Source organism: Apostichopus japonicus, chromosome 9, assembly GCF_037975245.1.
Source record: "Apostichopus japonicus isolate 1M-3 chromosome 9, ASM3797524v1, whole genome shotgun sequence".
Classification (NCBI taxonomy): Eukaryota; Metazoa; Echinodermata; class Holothuroidea; order Aspidochirotida; family Stichopodidae; genus Apostichopus; species Apostichopus japonicus.
The window spans coordinates 29,015,389-29,038,943 of record NC_092569.1 but is presented as its reverse complement, the minus strand read 5'-3'; the positions used below and the strand labels follow the sequence as shown (position 1 = coordinate 29,038,943).

The window sequence follows — 23,555 nt, the reverse complement described above, 5'->3', positions numbered from 1 at the left end:
CAAGTGATGGGTAGTGTTTAGCTAGTGCGAAGTTCTAAGTTACTAGACTAAGAGACCACATTTCTTTTATGATTTGTGGGGCTTGTAATAGGCGCATGCTAGTAACTCGCCCGCTTACACCCAAAGCTTCGGTAGGCTACACTAATGCCTTAGTTATTCTTCTGATCAGACACTGTACAGCACCATCAGTTTATACGTTTCAGGTCGGTGGATGTTTTTGTTCGAACTGAACTTAAATATTTAACAAAGCTGGACCACATACATGGTGGGCTGGTCGATGGGATTTCACATTGCTAAACTAAGCAATTGAATTCATAAAAGTCTTCTACAGGTAAGGCAATGCTTAAACTTATAGTTACAATCTTTGGTTTTGTCACATTAGCTATGATGACGGTTATCGTTTCATTCCATTTTGTTAACGTCTTTTTGGTTTGACTATGCCCCAAATATACTAGGAATATTCTTGGAGTGTTAGCTCAGTGGTTAACGCCGGTTGATGGGTTAACGCCGGTGCCTTTCAATCATAAGGTCCCGAGTTTGAGTCACTCCAAGATTAATGGATGTCGTCCAGTTACAGAGTTGTTGACAATTCATAATCATGGACGGTAAATATGAATCTAAGAGACTGACTTCGGTCAGCTTGTGGCTTTGATAAACCAATGATGGCTTCACGAGTTCCTAAAATACATACATACATTCTTTGTAACCTAAATAATGGAGGGACTATTGTCGTCTGCAAGGAAGGGGTAGGGGGGGGGTCTATTCCCACCTTCGCCTGATGAGTCCAAAAAGGACGAAAGCGGTCGTGAAGTGGAATTGAGTAGGTAAACTGTGGCTACTCTAACTAGGTAATCTCATGGTCAAAATGAGGCGGTTTCGAGAGTTGCGTGCACCCTACAATCAAAATTTCGCAAAACAGGTCTGAATCTCGTCAAATTACACACACTTGAAAGTCATTTCATTTAGACGGTCATAAATATGGCAATTCCTTCTTTACTTCCCGTAGTGGGATGGGGAGGATTCGCAATTGTACTTTTGGTAAGTCAGGTTAGGGTTGCTGCAATTTTGGATTTGTGAGGGAGCATAAGTTAGGCCTAACGTTACTTAGTGTAGGTGCAATGCTCCGACTCCGAGAATACTGTATTGTACTGCTTACAATAACTGTAAGCCAAATTTAGCCTAACGTTAAGCTACAGATAGCCTAGTACAAAACTGTTTTCTATTGGTACAGTTCAATATTAGAATAAATTTCAAAAGGCCTCAGAATCCAGCAAAAAATCTCCTAGCCTATGCCTATGATGTACGTGTACAGAATAAAGAGAGGTTGCATCAAGCTGGTCGGACAGGTTTTTATTGATTCCTTTCTTTCCTTTTTCTGTTCGGCTACTTTCCATAATTTGTGGGATTCTCTGGCCTTTTGTCTGGGGTGTTTATATTTATTGTGTTGGTGGGCTGTAATCTGTGGTTTTTAGCTCAGTGTTTCTGGGCGGGCTGTATGAATTTGTTGTCTGACTGTAGAGGGCTTCTGTTTCTGTTAAGTACTCGTTAAAAACGGCTCTCGGGAATCACCTCAAGACTAGGGCTCTCCTTAACATCCAATGATTGCTTATTCTAGTCTTTTAATCCTAGGATAGAAACTATACTGAAAAGCACGATGATTATGTATAATTTTAGTATATCGGCCATGCCTCCCTGGTTTCAAGAAGGGATTAGTCTCGTTTGGGACTGCAACTAGGATATTAATAATTTGATATAAAAGCATGAGTCTGGCCGTTTTCCTTCTATGAGGGGTTCCCATTTCAAAGTCTTTAAGGTCTCAGTGACACTGGATTGCCATATGCTGCATATTTAAAAGTAGAATGACACATAGCCAATTCACGCAATTCTGGTGGGCAAGAGCACAAATTCCTATTCTGGAAGCCAAGGGTTCTGCTGGTCCTAGAGCATATCCTATCAATATGTGTAGAGAAAGATAAATTGTCACTAAACAGGATACCAAGATATTGTAAGGTTGCGCTGTGACGCACCCCAATGTTTGATTGTATACAGTATATGGCATAAAAAAAGACAGATTTTGCCCGCTACGCTTTATATCATCATGAGGCATATAGAGGGATTGAATTTCATGTCCCAAAGTGTAGCCCAGGATTCAAGAGCCTTCAGATCTTTCTGGAGGATCCGAATCTGTACGGGCTGAGTTTTTTATAAATGGGTTAAGCACTATGTTGACTCCCTCATGGTATAGGGACTCAGATGCTCAAATTGAGCACATGTATATTTTTTAGTCTGGGATCAACTAAACAAAATCATGTCTTAACATAGAACTAACAGGCAACCTTGCTTCCATATGCTAGGTGACTTCAACACCAGGCTAAATAACTTGGATAATGAGGGCTGGCTAACAAATTATACTGGCAAACTTCTTGTCTGTATCATAATTGACTTTGCTGCTGACCAACTTGTAAAACAGCATAAATTATCCAATTTTGCAAATAGGGTAAATTTACAAATTTGGGCTTTAACATCATGAACAACAAAACGGGATGTACAGTACCCAGTTGACAACTCATCAAAATGTATTGTACATAAGCTTGACGCCTTGACTTACAACATAATCTATGTGTTCGTCATTCCTCAAATACATGTCAAGTTCAAAATCCTGAAAATTGTCACACTAATAGAAGGTGATACCATAAGTGTGAATTTGGCATATAAAGTTGGCATATTAAGAATTTACCATGTGTACGTCATATTTAATCTTGGGCAGGAAAAGCAACTCTACTATAGTGTAGTGCTCTTGAAATCCAATCCCTTCAATGTGGATGGAGGGACTTAGTGTCCCACTTTTCAAGGAAGGAAATATTGTAACCCTAGACCAGGGTTGTCCAACCTACGGCCCGCGGGCCACAGTCTGGCCCGCCGCAAGGTTGCGTCCGGCCCGCCAGAGATGCTGTACGGTGCGAAATTTAAGTGAGCAGATTTATTGATAACAATTTGAAGCTATATAATCAATCATTCGAACCTTCTTGGTCCAAAAAACTGCATACAGGTCAGTTTGTGTGACACTCTCAGCGGAGGAGGGGGGGGGGGGCGGCTGTACTTTATTCATCTGTTTTATCAGGAAGGAAAATAAATCAGTGCGCTCCGCGCGCAGTGCTCACATTTTGTTGCCTTGGGCTTCGGGCAAAAGATCGAGCGTAGGGTTCATGTGGCCCCCTCCTTCATCATAATCATTCCATGTGGCCCTCCTCTGCAAAAGGTTGGACAACCCTGCCCTAGACCCATACCAAAAGAATTTTACATGGCAGGGAATTTCTACTGAAAGACCATACATCATACCTGTGCATGCATGATTATCCATGTAAAATTGGGCTCAAATTTACTAAATAAACACAATTTTAAACAATTTTTTCCTTTTATTTCAGGTATCTGGAATTTTGTCAACATTCTACATCCGGTATTATCGCAACAAGAGAAGCAGTGTCTGTAGTTCCACAACCACTGGTGTGTACAGTAGTTCACGTTTGTGTTTAACTATACCCTAGGGCAATTGCCCGCAAACTGTGGAGTGTGTGACCCCAAGAGTGGGTCACCTGGTCACAGGGATTTTCCATACTTTTGAAAATTTATTTACAGATTTTGGAGAGCTGCAACTATCTTTGATTCTTGCTAGCTTCCATGCAATTCAAACTTTGATTCTACCAACATTGAACAAACTGCTGTCCATTAGCTACTGTAAATAATGATTGCACTGCACAATATGTCTAGAACTATACCTACTGGTCAAAAAAGTCCAGACCAATTTACACGCCAGTGCTAGAGAAGTCAATGATGAGTTCAACAAGGAAATCACCAAAAAATATGTTAATGATAATAAAAAAAAATGAAAAATCTTCAAAAACTATAAAAACCCTCAATGTCACAAACAATAAAACCTCTCTTTGCATGCATTTAAATCTGTTCAGTTACATATTCAAATTGTATTCGGCTATCATAAGTTATTGCCCTTTGTACGACTCACAAACAGTAACCACTACTGTACAGTATATACTCATAAGATGCACTGTGCAGTACAGGTCACTGAACGTTTTGCACAATGAACGGTATGCATATGTGCATATTCTGTGACACTAGGCCTATTCTCTAACGATCGTTGAAGCTGACAAATTGTATTTAGTCTTTTTATAAGTCGTTGATGATAAATGACATTTTCCGTATATTACAATATGGAGGGGGACAATGAGAGCTCGTAGGAAATTTGGGATATGATATCTAGGCCTATTTGAATGAAATAGGTCAGTGGCTATATCAATGGGCCCTACACTGTAGCCTTGATCATTGGTAATATCAATGGGCCCTACACTGTAGCCTTGATCAGTGGTGATATCAATGGGCCCTACACTGTAGCCTTGATCAGTGGTTATATCAATTGACCCTATATTGTATCCTTGACCATTGTTTATATCAATGGGCCCTACACTGTAGGGGGGGGGGGAGTTCACAGACATCTTTGTCATATATATAGTACTTACAGTAAAATCCAAAGATGATGATTTTGGTTTGTGTCCCTTGAATAGTAATAGAAAATAAAAATCATTGTTGTTAAAAGAAGCATATTCTTGTTTTGGAAGGTGCCTTATAATTTGATTTGTTTTAATCTTACAGTTTTGAGGTAATTACATAAGATGCGATAGTTGGAAATTTGTGACAAAAGGTCCACAACGAAGCCTGCCTAAAAGTCATTAACTTTGCAGGGTGGTATTAAATTGCACCATTTATGACTCAGTAAAATTGGTGCCTTTAGTTTTCATGATGATCAATCAGACAATGGTATCATTTATGATCTGTTTTAATTCGGGGCATTGTGGTCAAGTGGTTAAGGCAGTGGACTTGTGATCTAAGGATTACAGGTTCGAGCCCTGGCCAGATCATTGCGTTGTGTCCTTGGGCAAGGCACCTCCATTGCCTCTCTTCACCCAGTTGTATAAATGGGGACTTGCGAGGTGACTTGTAAATATAGTTGTGTGCGCCCGGTTTGTGGCTGCACCCTATGGGAAGTCCCCCAGGGGACACGTGGCTGTGGTGCACTGTTGTGCCCCAGGAGAGATTGTTTGAATTGTGCACACTTTGGTGTGTAGGTGTGACAAGTTACTGTACCTATGACAAGGGTTAATTGTAAAGCGCATAGAACTTGTGGATTATGCGCTATATAAATAACGTCGTAATAATAAAATAATTCAACTCTTACGGAAGGTAACCCCTTATATTACAGGTGTCATTTCACTGATGGTGACGCTGGGAGCACTGGCCCTGATTCCAGTCGACATCTTTGTTGTTTCGTACATGAAAGACCCTGATGGAGAATTCAAGGTATGATACTGTCCACATATTAAATTTTTTTATATTTTATATTATATATATATTTGTTTTGATATATATTTATTTTGTTTTTTGTATATAAATATAAATATTTGTATATATTTGTGTATAAATTTGTATATAAATTTGTATATATTTGTATATATATATTTGTATACAATATATATATTTGTATATAAATATTTTTGTATTGTATATATTGTATATAAATATTTGTATATAAATATAAATCATTGTTTATAATATATATTTTATAGTATGTACAGTATATCATATTATATTATATTATATTATATTATATTATATAAAATCATATCTGTTTGAAGAGCAGAATTAAAGAATACAGCCAAAAAAAGAAAATATTTTTCTATTAAACTATCTATATATGTAGTATGGTGTTGACATATAAAGTGGGAGGCCCGGGTTCGAATCTCGGTGGTGTCTGGAATTTTTTCACTGTTCTGGATTTTCCAACTCACTTTAATTTCAATTATATCTATATAAGTACAGTATATACATGAAAGGAAAGGGTCAATCACTTATTACCCTTATACAAAATTTCAGTCTTAATTTGCATACATACAATGCATGGCAGTGTGCCAACTGTATGAAATTTTAAATGTATTGATATTTCGTTACTTAATTTTGTCGCCAGGAATGGGCAAGTAACAATGAAACCAGAGCTAAAGTGGAGACAGCCATCTTGTATACATACTACAGTGAGTTGATGTTCTATTGAATAATATATCCATTTCCCTTGAGAGCTCTCTGAGTATTGTTGTGTGAACTGATAGTGCAATATACAGTGTAGACTGTATTTTCAGTTTCAGTTTAATTGTGTTTGTCCTACAAGGAGGTACAGTACTATATAAGAGCCATTTCACAAAGCAAGTTTTACAAAGGAGGCAGTTAACTTAAATGTACAGAAGGAAAAAAAAAAACCAATAAACAGAAGCTCCCCCTGTGCCCCAATTTGGCAATGGTCCTGTTACAAACTTGTGACCTGTTGCGGTATCTACAGTATGTTTTAATTTCCCCTTTCATTTGCTTGTAACTCCCTATCCCCATCCCCCTCCACTTTCCCCTCAAATTGCTCATCACAGGACCCATCCCATAGTTTGCTATGTCAGGCTATTATTATTATGGTTATAGGAGATGCATTTAACAGAGAGGTCCACCCTATTATTGCATGCAGAATGCTTCTCTCATCCACCCTTTATGAGTTGGTTTTACAATTCATGCTAGATTATTATGCTAATTGACTCATTGTCTTGTCGTATTCAGTCCTGTACAGCTTGATTATAGCTTTCCTGTTTCTGGTCATTCCGTTTGCAATATTCTTCTACGAAGAAGAGGATGAAGACATAACTCTAAAATCTGTGAGTATTTCTTCTATGTTCCGTCATTCCAAGACAATCATTTATAGTTGCCCCACGTTCAAATGTAGCAGTCTGCTCTCTCTTTTTTTCATATTCCTTTATAAATATATTTTCAACAAATTCTATTGCTCTGCAGCCAAACCGAAGTATCATATATCTCTAGCCAATATTAGCAAACCGAACAGGGTGCAGTGAATTCTTATCTAGATATATCTTAAAAGGTACATGTGCAGGTCTACTGTATGCAGTCATAATGACATAACTGACCTATGTTTGAAAAAAAGCTCCTTTTTTGAGGGGCTATATTCCTGTCAGCTTTACTGATATGGAGACAGGTTTACAAACTAGTCTTACACTTATATGAAGGAAGCTTTCTCTTTGGGGATATTCCTGTCAGCTTTACTGATATGGAGACAGGTTTACAAACTAGTCTTACACTTATATGAACAAAGCTTTCTCTTTGGGGATATTTCTGACAGCTTTACTGATATGCAGACCGGTATACAGACTAGTCTTACACTTATATGAACGAAGCTTTCTCTTTGGGGATATATCTATTAGCTTTACTGATATGCAGACCGGTATACAAACTAGTTTTACACTTATATGAACGAAGCTTTCTCTTTGGGGATATTTCTGTCAGCTTTACTGATATGCAGACCGATATACAAACTAGTCTTACACTAATATGAACAAAGCTTTCTCTTTGGGGATATTTCTGTCAGCTTTACTGATATGCAAAAAGGTATACAAACTAGTCTTACACTTATATGAACGAATCTTTCTTTTTCTTTTCTTTTTTTGATCAGAGACTTTTTCAGGCCTCAAAGTTTACTGCGTGCTTTGTTGGTTTTGCTGTCACCTTGTTACTTGTTGGGTAGGTAGCAAACCTTTTTTCTTGTCAAGTTAAGATAGTTAAGGACTTTAAGCTTTCCAAACTTTTCCTTGATAAAACATTTAGGATTTTGAGCCATACTATGTAGGAGGTGTGATAGTATCATGATCCTACTTCATTATGTTGCACATTTAAAAATATCTTTACCACGGCAGTCTTGCAATATTTGTGCCATGAAAAGCTGTATTAAAGTACTAACATATAAACATAAAAAAGGAATAAGAGGTTAAAACGTAGGGAAAAGAATTGCTTTTTGTTTTCATTGAAATCTGATATGTACATTTAATTTAACCTTGGATTATTTTCTTGTCACATTGAAAATGATATGCACTTACCGTAAGAGAAAAACTTGTTATCATTACTGTAAATGAAATGCCTTGGTTATTACAGAATGGCAGTGACCTCTAGGCTGCAAAGAATGGAGAATACCTGTATTGCTATTTAGAGTGGATTGTATTTAGTTGGTTTTGATATGTTTGTTAATGCTTTTGTTTTTTAACTTGAAGCAGCATTTTGCGTCCTTTCTATAATTTTTCTCAACCTCACTGACTCCACTATGCCATAACGACATACACAACTAGCTTATCTATTTAAATCTTACTTCAAATGGTGGCATAAAAGTCGAAAAAATTTGCAACTTTGTTTTTCTCCAAGATATTTTCCGTTGGGATCCCAATAAACCTCGCCCATAATATGAATATTTACTGTAAACACTACGAACGTCATTGACAAATATGTCATTTTCAGCCAAAATGTTCTTGTACGCTTCGCGCCAACCATGGTGGCGCTACGCTTAGATAGTTTGCAATGCCGAATCTACAGTTTCGCCCCTCCCTTGGCAAATTCCTGGCTACACGTCTGAATAATCCATCCCATTAACTAAATCTTTAGAATGTATTAAAAGTGTTTCCCGACAGTAAACAACAATATTACCCTGGATACAAAGTCACTAAAGGTTGGTTTATAATACAATCAAAGCAATATACTGTATACCTTTTTTTCTGATATTGAAATCATGCATATTAAAAGTGAACTAATGTGGGTTGCTCCATATTTTACATACTGTACTATGTGTCTTTTCAGAGCATTCATTCCCGATTCTTCATCGGCTAAATCAGGTGGTTCTGCCTGGGAGGAATTCCAGCACCTGATCAAAGAGATCGGAGAAAGTAGTACGTGAAACCCTCGTTAAATAACCACGATGTGCTGTGTTACCTAACAGAGAAAACAGGCTTTGGAGTCCTGAATTCAAGTTCTATGAGTTTTCATTTAAAGTTGACAATACAGTATATACAATCTTCTGTACAAAAAGGTCTTAAACCCTGTACATTATTTTAAATGTTTACTTATAGTAATACAGTATTAAACTTCATACCCTCATCGGTAATGGTATATTCTTCAGACTGAAAATACCAAGCACTGCAGTTGAAAAAGAGCATTACCCAGGGAGAATTATGTAATTACCCACCCCCCTCCCCCCCCCAACCTCCCACCACTCTCATTACCCTATTTGCACTCTTCATTTTTCCTTAAATGCCTGTCATGAAAATGCAATATTCATTTAACCACATATTCTAATTTTTAATTTTTTTAATTTTACACTTTCCTTTTTGCCTTTTTTCAACAGGAGGTGAAAATGCTCTGTACTTCCTCATCAGCTTTGTTACCTTGGTGGGCATGTTGGCCATTGTCATATACACAGTAAGGAAGTGCTACTGATTGTCGGTCAGAAAATAATAACGTTATGCTGTGGGATATTTAGTTCATGAATTATGTCATACCGTCAGTCATGTACAGCTAAGCCTCTGATGCTGTTTCCAGGCAAAATAAACAGATTTTTTTTTTTTAATTTATGAGTTTATGGGAGAAAAATAAAATAGTTATTAATAGTATTGGCCGATGCAAGCCTTAGTCTAATTTCAATTTTAACAAATCAATTTGTCTTACCTGTTTATTGTATATAAAGAAAGTCACTCCCGGAAATTCCTTTTTCTCCTTTGACGTCCAGTGCAAAACTGTGAGAAATGACAAAATGCTTCGACTCCAAGAAGGGTTATGGGCGAACTGGCCCACCAGGAAACCGGGAAGTATCGGGGGGGGGGGGCACTTATGTGAGGGCCTCGGGGTTCCTTCATATGAGTGAATGACATGGTTGATGCCCACAAGGGATTGCTACAAATGTTGTTCTTTGTTTCACTTTATAATTCTTGGATAAATTTAACTCACTTACTCTACATTAGTCGGATACTTATATTGAGTTTTGAGCAAATTGTATTGCAAGGAATCACAAAGCTAACTGCCTTTTTTTGTTCTTTTTTTTTCAATTTTTTTCCCCTTTTGTCTTATTTATACCTCCAGTCGTACGGAATGATCATAATACCTATTGATATGCTTCGGGGTAAGCGTGACACAGAGGAAGAGTTGAGAGAGATGAGGTCACGCCGGGAGAGAAATGAGGAACAAAGGAGACGCCTGGAGAGAAGGGTGAGTAACTGAATTATTTGAATGGAATGCAACTGTTAGCATTCTCTGAAAATGACAATGTTTCCTTTATGTTTTCCTTTATGTTTCCTTTATGTTTCCAATGTTTCCTTTACCATAACAATGCAGACCTTTTTTCCAGATTTAATTGTGGGATGGACGGCTTTAGTCCTAGTACAATTTATCGAAAATTATGTTTTTGCCCTACAGTGATTTTCATTTAAAGTTCCATTTCAAAAAGTGAAGTTAAAGGTTGAAATTGTTCAAGTTTCTAGTCAGCAATTTCCATGTGTCATAGTTGAAAAATGAAAATGAAAGAGATAAAAAAATTAGTGGGCTGTAGATTTGGTTTAGAAGCAACTAGGAAAGGTATTTATTTGCTCGTCAATATTTGTTCATTACTTTGAAATTTCTAGAAAGTGTCTTAAGTAGTTTTCTTCTTTTTCCTTTTTTTTTGAGAATTGGTTCTGTTGATGTTTGGTAGAAACTTTTTGACTGAATGCAAAAAAGTTCTGCTTTGGAAATTCATTTATTTTCATTTGATTCTGAGCTTTATGTGCAAGCAGAGGGCAACATAGTTGAAAGCTGACTGAATCCTTACTTTAACCGGTATTCATTCACTGTAGAAGAGTAATCCTCACTACTTAAACAACTAAACAGAGATGGAATGGAGAGGGATGGGGGTGGGGGCGAGGGGATATGGGAGGTAGTTTAGTTAGAAAGAAATACAGTGACAGATTTAACCCTGTTTGGTTAATAGTTATGCAGCAAGAGATTATCATATTAAATATAAACTGTGCAGAATTGCATGCATAATTATGCATATAATTAATATTGCAGTTGATCTTGTATTTATTGTGACTTTGAGTAATATTCACGCTAGGCTTGTGTTTGCCTTGTTCGATGAGTGGCTGCTTGCCAAAGGTCAGTGCAGTTTAACCAATTACCCACAAACCAACAAATTCTTGGTAATTACTTGGTTCCCAAAGGAACACCCCTTTCCTTATTTTTTTTTTACTTTTTTTTTTTTACTTTTTCCAAATTGCACAAAATCAATTCTTTGGTCAACATTTTGACAAGTACAAATCTGAAGGATTTGTTTTATTTCTTTTTCTCCACAAACAATTTTAACAATTGTACACAAAATGGTCAATGAAACACTCCTGAAACCTGTCTGAAGTAGCTTGTCTCTCAAAAGCACCCGTTCAGTATTGGTCGTGGCCCTAGTACAGAGAGCACAGTGTTTCTGATGTGAGAATGCATAGTACAATTTTTGTTTTATGAGTACAAAACCGTACCTGTTAACACATTCTGTTTTGACACATCTTAAATTTCAAAATCACTAACAATATCAAAGAAGAACTATTCTATGCAAGGTTAACGTTTTTCGTATCCATTATCCCTATACTGTATTATTTATACAATTATAATTCTTTTGTAAAGAATAACCATGATTATTGTTGTTTACCACCTAATCACAAATTTTGAATAAATGAGATGGAAAAAAAAAATTTAAAAATAACTAGGAAGAATCTAGAATACCTTACTTCCTCTCTCTCTTAGGTTTCCATTACTTTAAACCAATATTATGTTAACTTCTCAGGATACAAAAAGTTGGTTTGAGGAATTTGACCCAGTTATATTTATAAATTTCCCTTGTCAGTTTTCTGTTGTTTATTAATACTTGATAAAAAAAAAAACATAAATATGAAACGTTAGTTATAATTAACCAAGACACATGTATATAAGAAGGTGCTCCCGCCTTTTTTGCTCTCTTTTTTTTTTTTTTATGTTTGAGAAAGTTTGGCAATCTTCTCATCTATGAACCTGTTTTCATTGAAGTTTATGAGTAAATCTCATGTATATAAAATGTAAGTTGCAGTAAAGCCAAAGTGACAGTAGAGTGACAGTAAGGGAGAACAGCAGCCAGTGTTTACCATGAGCATGACAGACGCAAGATGATCCTTTTCGAATCAGTTTTCTGTTGTTAATTTTAATACTTGATTTAAAAACAAAAAAGTAAAATTTTGTTTACAGAAAAAATAAACACGAGGAAAGGCAAGACCGTACTAGTAAATTAAATATATTGTAATTAATGAGTATTAGTCTGACAGCTTTTCTAATCCATAAACCACCTGTTTTTTTTTCATTGAATTTCGATGAATCGTATCGTATCGTTTATCGGTTTGACTGTTGCAGTACAGTGAAAGAAGAACAACGGCCAGCAGTTATCGCAACAGACAGGACGACCTGGAAGATGAGGAGTTGTTGATCCAGCAAAGTGAAGAAAGACTCGTGGCTATCCGTGATGACCACCAAAGGGGTTTCCTTCACAAGTGTTCCCTTCTTTGGTGGCCTTTCAGGGTGATCGTGGCAGTGACTTTGCTGACAGTCGACCTGCTGATTGTGCTCTCCCTCTTTCTGACCAGGTCATTTTTCTTTTCTTCTTTTTTTTTGAAGATATAATTAACGGAATTATGGACAACCGGCTGGGAAAGGTTAAGGGAATATGGAGCAAAGAAATGTATCGGTTAGGACAGGCTGCGAACCGGTGACCTCTAGAGATCCAGAGGTCACTGGTTGTAATCCAGAGGTCACTGGTTGTAATCCAGAGGTCACTGGTTGTAATCCAGAGGTCACTGGGTGTAATCCAGAGGTCACTGGGTTGTAATCCAGAGGTCACTGGTTGTAATCCACAGGTCACTGGTTGTAATCCAGAGGTCACTGGTTGTAATCCAGAGGTCACTGGTTGTAATCCAGAGGTCACTGGTTGTAATCCAGAAATCACTGGTTGTAATCCAGAGGTCACTGGTTGTAATCCAGAGGTCACTGGTCACTTGTTCTAGCCATAAATGTCCTTTAGTGTCATTCTACACTGTTTTCCAATAGATGGTTACCATAATTCCAGACATTCCTGGACATGTCCTTTTTTTTGGTAGCCTTGTCTGAATGTGACAGTATATTAACAAAATTTAGAAAGACAAAAGAAAAAGTGTTCAGATATTTAGGTAATCCAACAAAGTTGTACTCTCGACTATTTCAAATCGAGCATGGAAGGTGAAATTGTCAATAGTGACATTCCTGTAAACGGTCTGATTTCATGTAGAGAAGGAACTATTTCATGTAAAATGTGGTTCTTTTTCCACATAGATACACTTCAAAATCATGTGTTTCCCCAGAAAGATGACATGAGGGTGTAGGTGGGGGAGGAGGGGTTAGGGACATGGTAATCTTAAGCTTATGAGGGTGGTGAAAAAAAGGTTAAAGATATCAAACTTGTAGAGATGTTGTCTTTCCCAAAGGATAGGGCTAAAGTATGGGTTATAAGAAGGTTAAATCTGGTCTTGGTGAAATGGAAATGTTTGAATTAAATTGTTATAATAATATACTAAAATACATATTACGATGGATGTGTGTTCACTTCAAGAATCAGGGACTGTCATTACAGCTTTTATGTTTTAGTATTTATAAGCGTAAAACCTGCTATTGAAACCATTTTTGTTCTAGTTGCAAGGAATTTAAATTGAATTCCCACATTTAGTGGTTTTGCATTTTAAGCATTGATCGGCTTCATAGTCATTTCATTTGCATAAATCGCGCATGTTGGCAACACACTGCCCGAGAGTAGGTTTTCAAAACTATCCATACAAATGTCATCTGCCAGACCTTATCATACTCAGTCTAGCAATGTTTTCCACCAGCTATAAATCCACCGAAAACGAAGGATTTTTAATGAGTGACTGGAAAGAAAAATAATATATACATTTTGGGGAGTTTGCATATATTTGATATATGAATATTAAATATCCAAACCAGTTTTAAAGTCTCAAGGTGATATTGCACTATCTCTGTTTCGTACAGCCTGGATAGAGCTATGCATTCTTCCGGTCCAAAGACAGGGTATATGTTGTCGAAGAGAGTGCTTCCAAATCCATTGGACATCATTCTGGTGTTATCACAAGAGGTAAACAGTTTCTCATCTGACCTCATTTGCATATCATTATTTAAATTTTCTCCTGGGCGTTACTTTTGTTTGAGGTCATTGTCTTTTCTTTAGATTGGTTTTTGTTTTTCATTCTAGCCTAAATTTCACAATTTGATTTACTTTCCTGTTACCTATTGTTTATATTGATATTGAGCACTTTAAATAAATAAATGATTACTATTATTATTAATTATATTAATTATTAAATAAATTATAATTTATAAGTATAAAATATATTATGATAATTTGATGATGTAATTCCTGTTATTGAATAGTAAGATGGACAAGAGGTCCTAGACTTTACCAAAAGTCAAGAAAAGTAAAAAAAAATAAATAAAAAAAAGGAATGTTGCTATAGTTTCATATTATGGTTAGATATGGATTTTTTTAATATGATCATGCATTTATATATCAATAGGCATACCGAAAATAAAATATGATACTTCTTGTCAAAGCCACTCAATAATGATGTATCTGTATTTAAGATTCACATGCTATGTTGCATATTATGTTCCATTCTTTAGTGTTGTCTGCTTGATATGTACTGTATTGTGACACAGAGACCATTTATTTATTTATTTATTTATTTATTTAGTTGTTGATTGTTTATTTGTTGACAGATATTTCCCATGGATTTTATCATCTTTCTTTCCATCCTGATGTTTTTCATGTGGGCATCTATGGCCGGTATCAGAAAGATCGGGATCTGGTTCTGCTGTCTGAGGGTAAAAGCAGAAGAAAACAGAGTTTGAAATATTTACTGAGCCCTCTTTCATACAACTTTGTATAAACCCTAATTGTTCAAGCCAGCTTGAGGTCTTTAAAATGAAGTTTGTAAATGAAGATTTCACCCTTCTGTGGTGTTTAATCCATTGTTCATTCATACTTAGTAAAGATTCCTAAATCCTATTGGTCCATTCAGGTCAGCTGACCGTGGTTAATCCTGTGAGTAACGCACGGTAAAATTATGGGGCATCACTTTAATAAATCTTTTGTTATATGTAACCAAAAATGTTTTGTTTTATGATTTTTCCCCCACACAAATGGTAGTGTATGAATGAACGGGGTTAATCAACGGTCTAGCGTGCGTTACTCACATGATTAATGCACTCCGGGTGTTAATGCTATCGCTGGATGCACTCAGGCTCTGCCCTTGTGCATCGCTTGCATTATCCCCTGATCGTGCATTAATCCTATGAGTAACGCACGCTAGACCGTTGATTAACCCCTTATTTATTCCGAAAGTGCAACAATGTATACTTCAAAGTTTGGAGGGGTTTCAAACCCTCCAGAATAAATGCAAAGGGGAATGGGATGGGGCTCAGCCCTTCCCCTCTAACAGACACAAATATTACAAATAAATATGATTTGGTTACAGTACATAATACATTAATATATATTAAACACATCAAAGCACAATACAAAGTTGAAAATTCTTCAAAGTTGTTAGAAAAGTGGCAAAATATAGCACCATATTACATCTATCGAAGCAACCCTTCATTTGACCAAAATTCCTCAAAAGGGTAGAGGGAAGATGTGTTGCCTCTTCCCTTTCCCCTGGATGACATAACATTTGATACCCCCCCCCCCCTAACAGTAATGGTGTTGGTCCTCCTATACTGGTTTCATATATTTTCTCTTTGATAGTAAACTCTGTCTAGTAGAAGCTATTACATTGTATTTAGACAGAGGAGGGCACACGTTACCAACGTTGTCTTTGTTTTTAACAAGTTTCAAAATGCGCTTAGAGATGGAATTTCAGATGTAGCTTTCTCCTGTGTTAAAATGATGCACAGTTTATCCTGTATGGGTGGATTAATTTTGGGTCTATGTTACCTCTCTTCTGTTTTTTTTTTTAAAGAAAAACCTTTCAAAATTGTTCATTTTGTATACTTTCAGCGAGGTTGTCAAACAGGTTTCCCTACAGTTCCTTGTTTAAGAAGTAACTTCTGCTATTAAAGTGCTAGTCAGGAAGAAGAATTTCCTTATGATATTTTTCCCTTTTTCCCTTTAAACCCATTAATATCCCTCCCTTGCTTCTAGATCAAAATTTACAGGCGATAAAATAGCCATATAAATTGGTTATCCCATAATAAAGCAATAAAGAGATTGGTAATCCCCTAATTGATGTCTTGTGCCCGTATTTTAATCGTCAATAAGTACCCTTTCTCTTTGCTTTCTCGCTACAAGATATCTCTCTCAAACACTTTTCTCTCTTTTATTTTGATCTTTTCCTCGCAATGTCATACAGATGTATAAGATTAGACCACACCGTACCAAAGCTCAGGGAGTTCTGTTCATGTGTATGTTTATGATGTACATACTGATGGCTCTTAACATTATGATGTACTCCCTGGCCCCCGATTATCTGTCTTTTGGAAATCAGAAATATTCTGTGGTAAGCACCCGTCCTACTATTGTCTTGGCTGCTTTTCCATTTTTGGCACTTTCCTTTCTTCATTTGTTTTTTTTTCTTTTCTTTATAATAAAGGCTTGTTGCTCATACTGCCATGACAATTCAAGTAAACCTGTAAAACTAACAGCAAAATGCAGTGACATTGCTAAACGGTATCATTTTTGTGTGAAATCAATCCAGAGATTTTGCCGTAGTGATAATGCTCGGTCTGGTTTATCCTCTTAAAGCAGCATTTTGCGTCCTTTTCTATGGTTTTTCTCAACCTCACTGATTCCACGATACCATAACGACATACATAACTAGCTTATCCATTCAAATCTTACTTCAAATGGTGGCGAAAAAGTCGAAAAATTTACACATTTCAATGTTGTTTTTCTCGAAGAAATAAACCTTGCCCATAATATGAATATTTAAAAGCTACGAACATCATTGGCCAATACGTAATACAACACCATGCTTGATTTGTGTAGATTGTCTATGGCAGTTGTACCAGGGAGCTGTTAGAGTCAAGCTCGCTGGTTGTACCAAGTTACCAACTCAAAGTTTTGAATCTATTTTTAGCAACGGCTCATAACTTAACCTGCATCTCTGATTGGTTGAATTCAAACTAGTGGGTTGGGGGAACTGTATGTGATTATGTGTAATTTGTCGGTGGACACTTTTCTCATTATCTGCAAATGTCCTTAATTACTCGCCAGTTAATGCTTTTGGCAGGGGAAAAACTTGGCCATTATCGTAGTTTGCTGTTTTGTGATTGATATATGTAAAAAACTTGATGGACTTGTCAAAAAAATGGAAAACGGCGACAAAACGCAAAATGCTGCTTTAAAAGCAACCACACATGACCAATTAAGGTAATGCTGGTGCTTTACCATTGCCTCCCCATCTCTTCCTATCCTGTAGGATTTTAATAGGATCTTTCTGCTCTCCATCCCTTGTCTACTAATCCCCTTACATCTATCTCTTTGTGTTCACCATGCTCATTAACTTGTCTGTATTCTGTGCGTGTTTTTGTCCCTTCTGTTACTGTTACTGTTACTTGTCATTTAGCCTTTGAACAAGATCCTGCTAGGATCGAAACGTCAGGCCAACTTACTTTTACACATTCTCTTACACAGGGCTCTCTAGTGGATAAGCAGTTTGCTCACAGTTTTATTTTGATTTTGATTTTAATAGTAGTAATTTTACTGGTCTAGCGCCACCACATTCTGTTCAGACCTTGCCTTTGCATGTTACTTTTAGTGTAGGTTCTAAGTCTTAGGTTCTTTTTTGATATTTTTTAAGTTGCTAAGAATCAATACAACCTATCAGAGATGCTTTGGAGGGAGGGAGAGGTTTTCGTTCTTTCTCCAGGTATATATAAGCATTAATGGCTTTCTGATAATTGTCTGTAACTTAAATTAATCGAATAGATATTGAAACTCAGATGAAACATTAAACTTATTTCATCACAATTTATAGACAAGCATGACATATGATAATGCTAAAAATTGACAAATTTAGCATTTAGGAAATCTATTTTGCCTTTTTCTTGTATTTTCTTGTATATATATGATAAATATATTAAAAATATATATTATATATATATATATATCACATATAATGGTGGCCAATATTCATTATATATATATATATTTATATATAGCAATACTTGGCAGTCAAGTGAAAGTACATTATATATTTACTATTTTTGCATCATAGAATGGATCTCATGCTATACAATGTACCATTGAGGCTGGGGATGGTAAGTACAAATCCACCTGTTTATCTCTCACCTAGACTGCCAGTGTAAATGTTATATGAAATGAACATACATTACAATTGTCCAGGGTGAATATCATTCAATGCCTACCTTCAAAATGACATTTATAAAGACACAAACTACTGCATGGCTGCTCTTATACCCCTTTCATACCCTTTCAGTACCCTTCAAACCATTTAATATAAATCACAGCTAAACTAAACATACTACAATATCATGATGACAGATGGCTGCCCTTATACCTTAAACCCCTGTCATTCCCTTAAATACCCTGTACTACCCTTCAATATAAATCACAGATAAAATAAACATACTACAATATGTTCATGCCAGATTGCTGCCCTTAAACCCCTTTAAAACCCTGTCATACCCTGTACTACCCTGTACTACCCTTCAATATAAATCACAGTTATACTAAACATACTACAATATCATGATGCCAGATGGCTGCCCTTATACCCCTTTAAAACCCTGTCATACCCTTTAATACCCTGTAATACCCTTCCATATAAATCATAGATAAACTAAACATACTACAATGATACAGGATAGCTACCTCATACCCCTTAAAACCCTGTCATACCCTTTAATACCCTGTACTACCCTTCCATATAAATCACAGATAAACTAAACATATTACAATATCATGATGACAGATGGCTGCCCTTATACCCCTTTAAAACCCTGTCATACCCTTTAATACCCTGTAATACCCTTCCATATAAATCATAGATAAACTAAACATACTACAATGATACGGGATAGCTACCTCATACCCCTTAAAACCCTGTCATACCCTTGAATACCCTTCACTACGGTACTACTACCCTTCAATATAAATCACAGCTAAACTAAACATACTACAATTGATACGGGATAGCTACCTTATACCCCTTAAAACCCTGTAGTACCCTTTAATATAAACCAGAGATAATATAAACGAGCAACCATATCATGATATTTTTAACTGGAATCACTTGCAGTTTATCGAAGAAATGTATCTTATCATTCTTTGAAAATCAAAACAAAAGATTTGGGAAAAAATCTAATGTCTGCTCTGCTTGCTTGACTACTTTTTGTGAAGGGTGGTGGCCTGCCAGTGCTCTGTGGCTTTAATTATGATTAATTATGAATTATGATAATTATTGAATCATTTCCTAACAAGCATAGAAAGGTCAGCCTGTCACAGTACTCTGTGGTGTTTAAATGTCGCTTTTCAAAAATGGTGTTCAGTCAGTTCGTGAGTTAATAGCTTTCAATGAATTGTTTTCTTGTTTTTGACTGACCTCAAGGTTGTTTTTCTGACCTCACGGTTGTTTTCTCTGACCTCAAAGTTGTTTTCTCTGACCTCAATGTTGTTTTGTCATTCATCAATGTAGACACAGTTTATTCAACAAAGACTGTAATATCTTTTTTTACAAATTTATATGTATGATATTTCATCAGGTTGAAAAGCAATGTTTTCCACTTTACAAGCACAGTTTTTTCTTGGTTTAAATGTTAATGACCTTAAACATGAACCACCATTTCAACAGTACAGTACAGGTACATCTCCGAAATTCTCAAACGTAATTGCGCTTGGTCAAAATCACTCTTAATATGGACAAAATTAGCGATGAGAAAGGCAACAGCTTACATTCCAGTATGAGTGGGTTTAACATATAATTTATAATCTCCATGAGATGAGAGGTAGTGTAATTTAGGGTCATCGATGAAGGCCTTGAATCTATTACTTCATAGATGCAAGCTTTTATGGTTAACTGTCAACATCTCTTTCTATGTGTACATGAGAAGTCCATCTATCAAAGATAGACATTTTTTTCGTTTAAACCTGCAGAATGTATTTTTACGGTGACAACAGCTCTTTTGGCCACTTTTACTCTCAACTTTTGGTTCTTTGGTGCCTGTTACTACTGGACCACATGGCTCTTTATGGCTGTGAGTACTTAACAGTAGTGCTTTCAATCCAATCCACAGAATTTTGATTTACTTTTGAAAGGAATAATTTGTTCCCACTTTAGGAGAGGTGTAGTGGCCCAAACCATTCAAAACATAGCAATTTTGCACAACCTCATCTGGATTTTGGTATGGTCCATGCATATTTGGTATGGTCCATGCTAATTAGGTTGACCTCACAGTGACCTAGCACATAAGTTGATGCCATGTGGTAGCAATCTCTCTCTGTGTCTCCTATCTGCTGTCATAGAGATAGGACCTCTCTGTTATATTGCCCTGTGTTGTTACTGTATAGGCATGCATGCCTCTTGTGCTGTTTACTATAGCCTAGGTTAGGTAGCCGTTTGTCACTTGATGGTTGGTTCACCATAAGTATACCTGGTTATACTTCGCCTCTTATATGGCTATGTGTGAATTTACGGCCTTGCAGCAGCTCGAGGGAAATTACTTACTGGTCAGGCCTGGCCTAGGAGCATAGTCTGGGCAGGTGCATGCTATTAGTTGGCATTAGGTACAGTTTGCAATATCGGGAGGCAATGGAGTGCAGGGGGAGATGACTGAAGCATTTGAGGATTCACTAAATTCACTTCTTGAAGGGTTAGTCATTCACAATAGCCTTCTTCAGAGGCTTGAATTTTGTCAACCTAAGATTAGTTTCACAAACTTGCAAGGAATGCTGTAACATGTCAATATAATTGTCTCTGGTTTCTTTTTTTTCTCTTTGCAACATTTCAGTTTGTGGTCATTTCCATCGTGGTGGCCATTTTGAAGAAACCGACCTCGTCTATTGAGGGCGCTGTTGATTCATCAGACTTGGATGATAGTGATGACGAGTTAGTGCAGCCGTAGATGTCCCTACAAGCCAGGCAATGGTTCACATTTTGAAAGAAGCCTACTGTGTCTGAAACAAAACATTTTCAACTTCACAAAAGAAAATCACCAGCATGCATTGTTTCGTTTTATTTATTTTATTTTATTTTGTTTATCATTAGTGTTTTATATTTATATCTCAAGAAATATCTTGTATTTACTTGTAAAAATTTGAAGGTTCAAGGTTTCCAAACAACACATACCAAGTTTCAATTTGGATGAAGAATTTTGTCAATATGTCGAGAAGAGTGTTAGATGGTGTTAAAGATAAGACTTTGTTACAACCATCAAGAACATCTACAAATTATACCTACAGTGTTAATATGAATACATATATAATAATATTTCATGTAAGATTGTTCTTTTGCACCATGTAATGTACCTAGGACACACCAGGTACTTAGTATCTCTGCAGGGGTAATTAACTTTCCTATACTTGCCACTTTTTATTGCTTTGAAGTTCGGATGTGTACAGAGAAATTTCTAAATTTGATTAAAAAAATTAATAAATTAATGAGCAAAAAGTGATGAATTTGGTACATTTTTAAGCAGCAGTTTACTATTTCTCTGGAGGGTCCATTGTAATTGTCGTCAACTATCTAAACTACCAAACATGTATTTTTTTCCATAGATTTTCTTCCAAATGGCTTTAGTTTTAACAGCATGCACTAAGAAAGGAAAAGCTTGTACCACAGAAATGTAGTTAAAAAGATATCATGATTTTGTATCTAAGCCCTCTTATGCAAACAACAATTATTTACAGGTGAGTGTATGGCCCCCCACTTAGACTCTCCTCAGTACAGACAGCCAGTATTTGTGCCAACACCCCACCCCACCCCCACAACCCAAAAATATGGATAAAACTCATGCTACAGATCTGCTACATATATATATATATATATATATATATATATATATATATATATATATATATATAATTTATATATATATATATATATATATATATATATATATAATTGAAAACGTAATGAGTTGGAAAATTTAGAATAGTGAAAAAACTTCCAGCCTCCACCGGAATTCGAAATATATATATATATATATATGTTCGATTTTATCATTATATAGTTATGATAAGTTTGAACCTAAAGATTTGCTTAGCCCATTTTAAGAGCTGCCCATCTTTAATGAGAGAGGTGTGGCTGTAATCATTTAAGGTGAACCAGTTGTTTTATTGTATGTATTTGAAATGTTTATCGATTTTTAAGTAAATAGAAGAAAGTGCCCATGTGATTACAATTTGTCTCACCTTAGGTTCTGAAATGGTTGGCAAAGTATACTTGAAATAATAGATATGGTCAAGATTTTCTTGTAAATATTCACCCTTAATATTTTAAGTGGTTGCCTTAAACTTTATAGGGAATGTATTACAATATTTTACAGTTAAAAAATATTGATGTGACTTGAAGGTTGTTTAAATAAAATAAAAATTTATCTCTTCAGATGTTTTTGTTTTGTTTCTGTTAAAATTTCAATACAGGTGACCAGGTGGGTTTAATGGAGAAACACTGTCGCAATCGAATGAAAAAATTATTTTCTGTTGCCCTTATGGCGCAAACGATTTACCCTAAAAGCACTGCGACCGCCCATATCAGCATGTTCATTTCACAAATGTAACCTCCATATAGGCTACTCGTATCGTCCACATTTTTTACCCAATTTCACGATGGAAACGTCTGGGAAGAATATCTGTTTATTCCTTGCAATGGAAGGAAATGACACAACTTCGCAAGCTACATCGGTAAGACCGAAAGAAAGATACTTTTCAAGAGAATGGACCTAACACAGGCTAGCCACGAAAGTGAAAGTAAGTCCTAGGCCTAACGGTCGTAAACAAAACAGAAATTTGATTGGCGCATGATCTGTTGGGCAGTACTTTCAAAGTTTGATTGAAGTGTGTAGAATCTACGGACTCTCTAAAACTGGCGAAATTTATTCAGCTCAAAATGTTTAATGACAGGTAACCCAATAAAAATAATGATGATTAATTTGAAAATTGCATAGAACGGTGTTATTTTCACTGAGCTTTTAGGGCAGTAAGCTGGCTATGTACTAAACTTTATATATGCATTACATGGTTTCGTATATCACCCAATTATCCACCCCCTCAGTGGGAAATGTCCATAGGAAATACACAGGAAATATCCATAGGTAATACACATAGGAAATATCCATAGGAATTGTTTGCCACTGTGAAGGATATATTGGAAAGAAGAATGTCCTTTTGTTCACGTTCAAGGCACTAGATATTGGATATATTCCTACAATGAAGCCTAACCGTGATAATAAAGTGGATTTATATACCTTTACGACTCTTGATCGCATCCGCTCTTCTAAAGAAGTCGAAATTTTGAACTGTGTATTTGTACACTGATTCATACTGGTTCATTTTGTTACACCTGGATGCGCTGTGT

The 23,555-nt window shown here is 36.1% G+C and overlaps 1 protein-coding gene across 2 annotated transcripts; it reads left to right on the top strand.

Moving 5' to 3' along the window:
* The first annotated feature begins 850 nt into the window (after positions 1–850).
* LOC139973552 (probable lysosomal cobalamin transporter) lies at positions 851–22,583 on the top strand. Of its 2 annotated transcripts, none has more exons than XM_071980317.1 (16): positions 851–919; positions 3,426–3,504; positions 5,273–5,370; positions 6,035–6,098; positions 6,664–6,758; positions 7,568–7,635; positions 8,737–8,825; positions 9,281–9,354; positions 10,012–10,137; positions 12,334–12,563; positions 13,996–14,098; positions 14,740–14,844; positions 16,371–16,517; positions 18,237–18,279; positions 20,135–20,235; positions 20,989–22,583. In XM_071980317.1, exons 1-16 carry the CDS (start codon positions 857–859, stop codon positions 21,100–21,102), a joined length of 1,599 nt encoding a protein of 532 aa, XP_071836418.1. In that variant the 5' UTR covers positions 851–856; the 3' UTR covers positions 21,103–22,583. The 2 variants fall into 2 exon arrangements, with proteins under 2 accessions (XP_071836418.1, XP_071836419.1); XM_071980318.1 differs by having other exon boundaries at positions 865–1,038.
* Positions 22,584–23,555: the final 972 nt, after the last annotated feature.

Bases quoted from the DNA above. Each gene is read 5' to 3' on its own strand.
- LOC139973552 (XM_071980317.1), top strand. From the start codon at position 857: ATGGTCAAAATGAGGCGGTTTCGAGAGTTGCGTGCACCCTACAATCAA. The intron at 9,355-10,011 runs GTAAGGAAGTGC...TTATACCTCCAG, and splicing joins TGGCCATTGTCATATACACA to TCGTACGGAATGATCATAAT. The intron at 16,518-18,236 runs GTAAGCACCCGT...TTTGCATCATAG, and splicing joins GAAATCAGAAATATTCTGTG to AATGGATCTCATGCTATACA.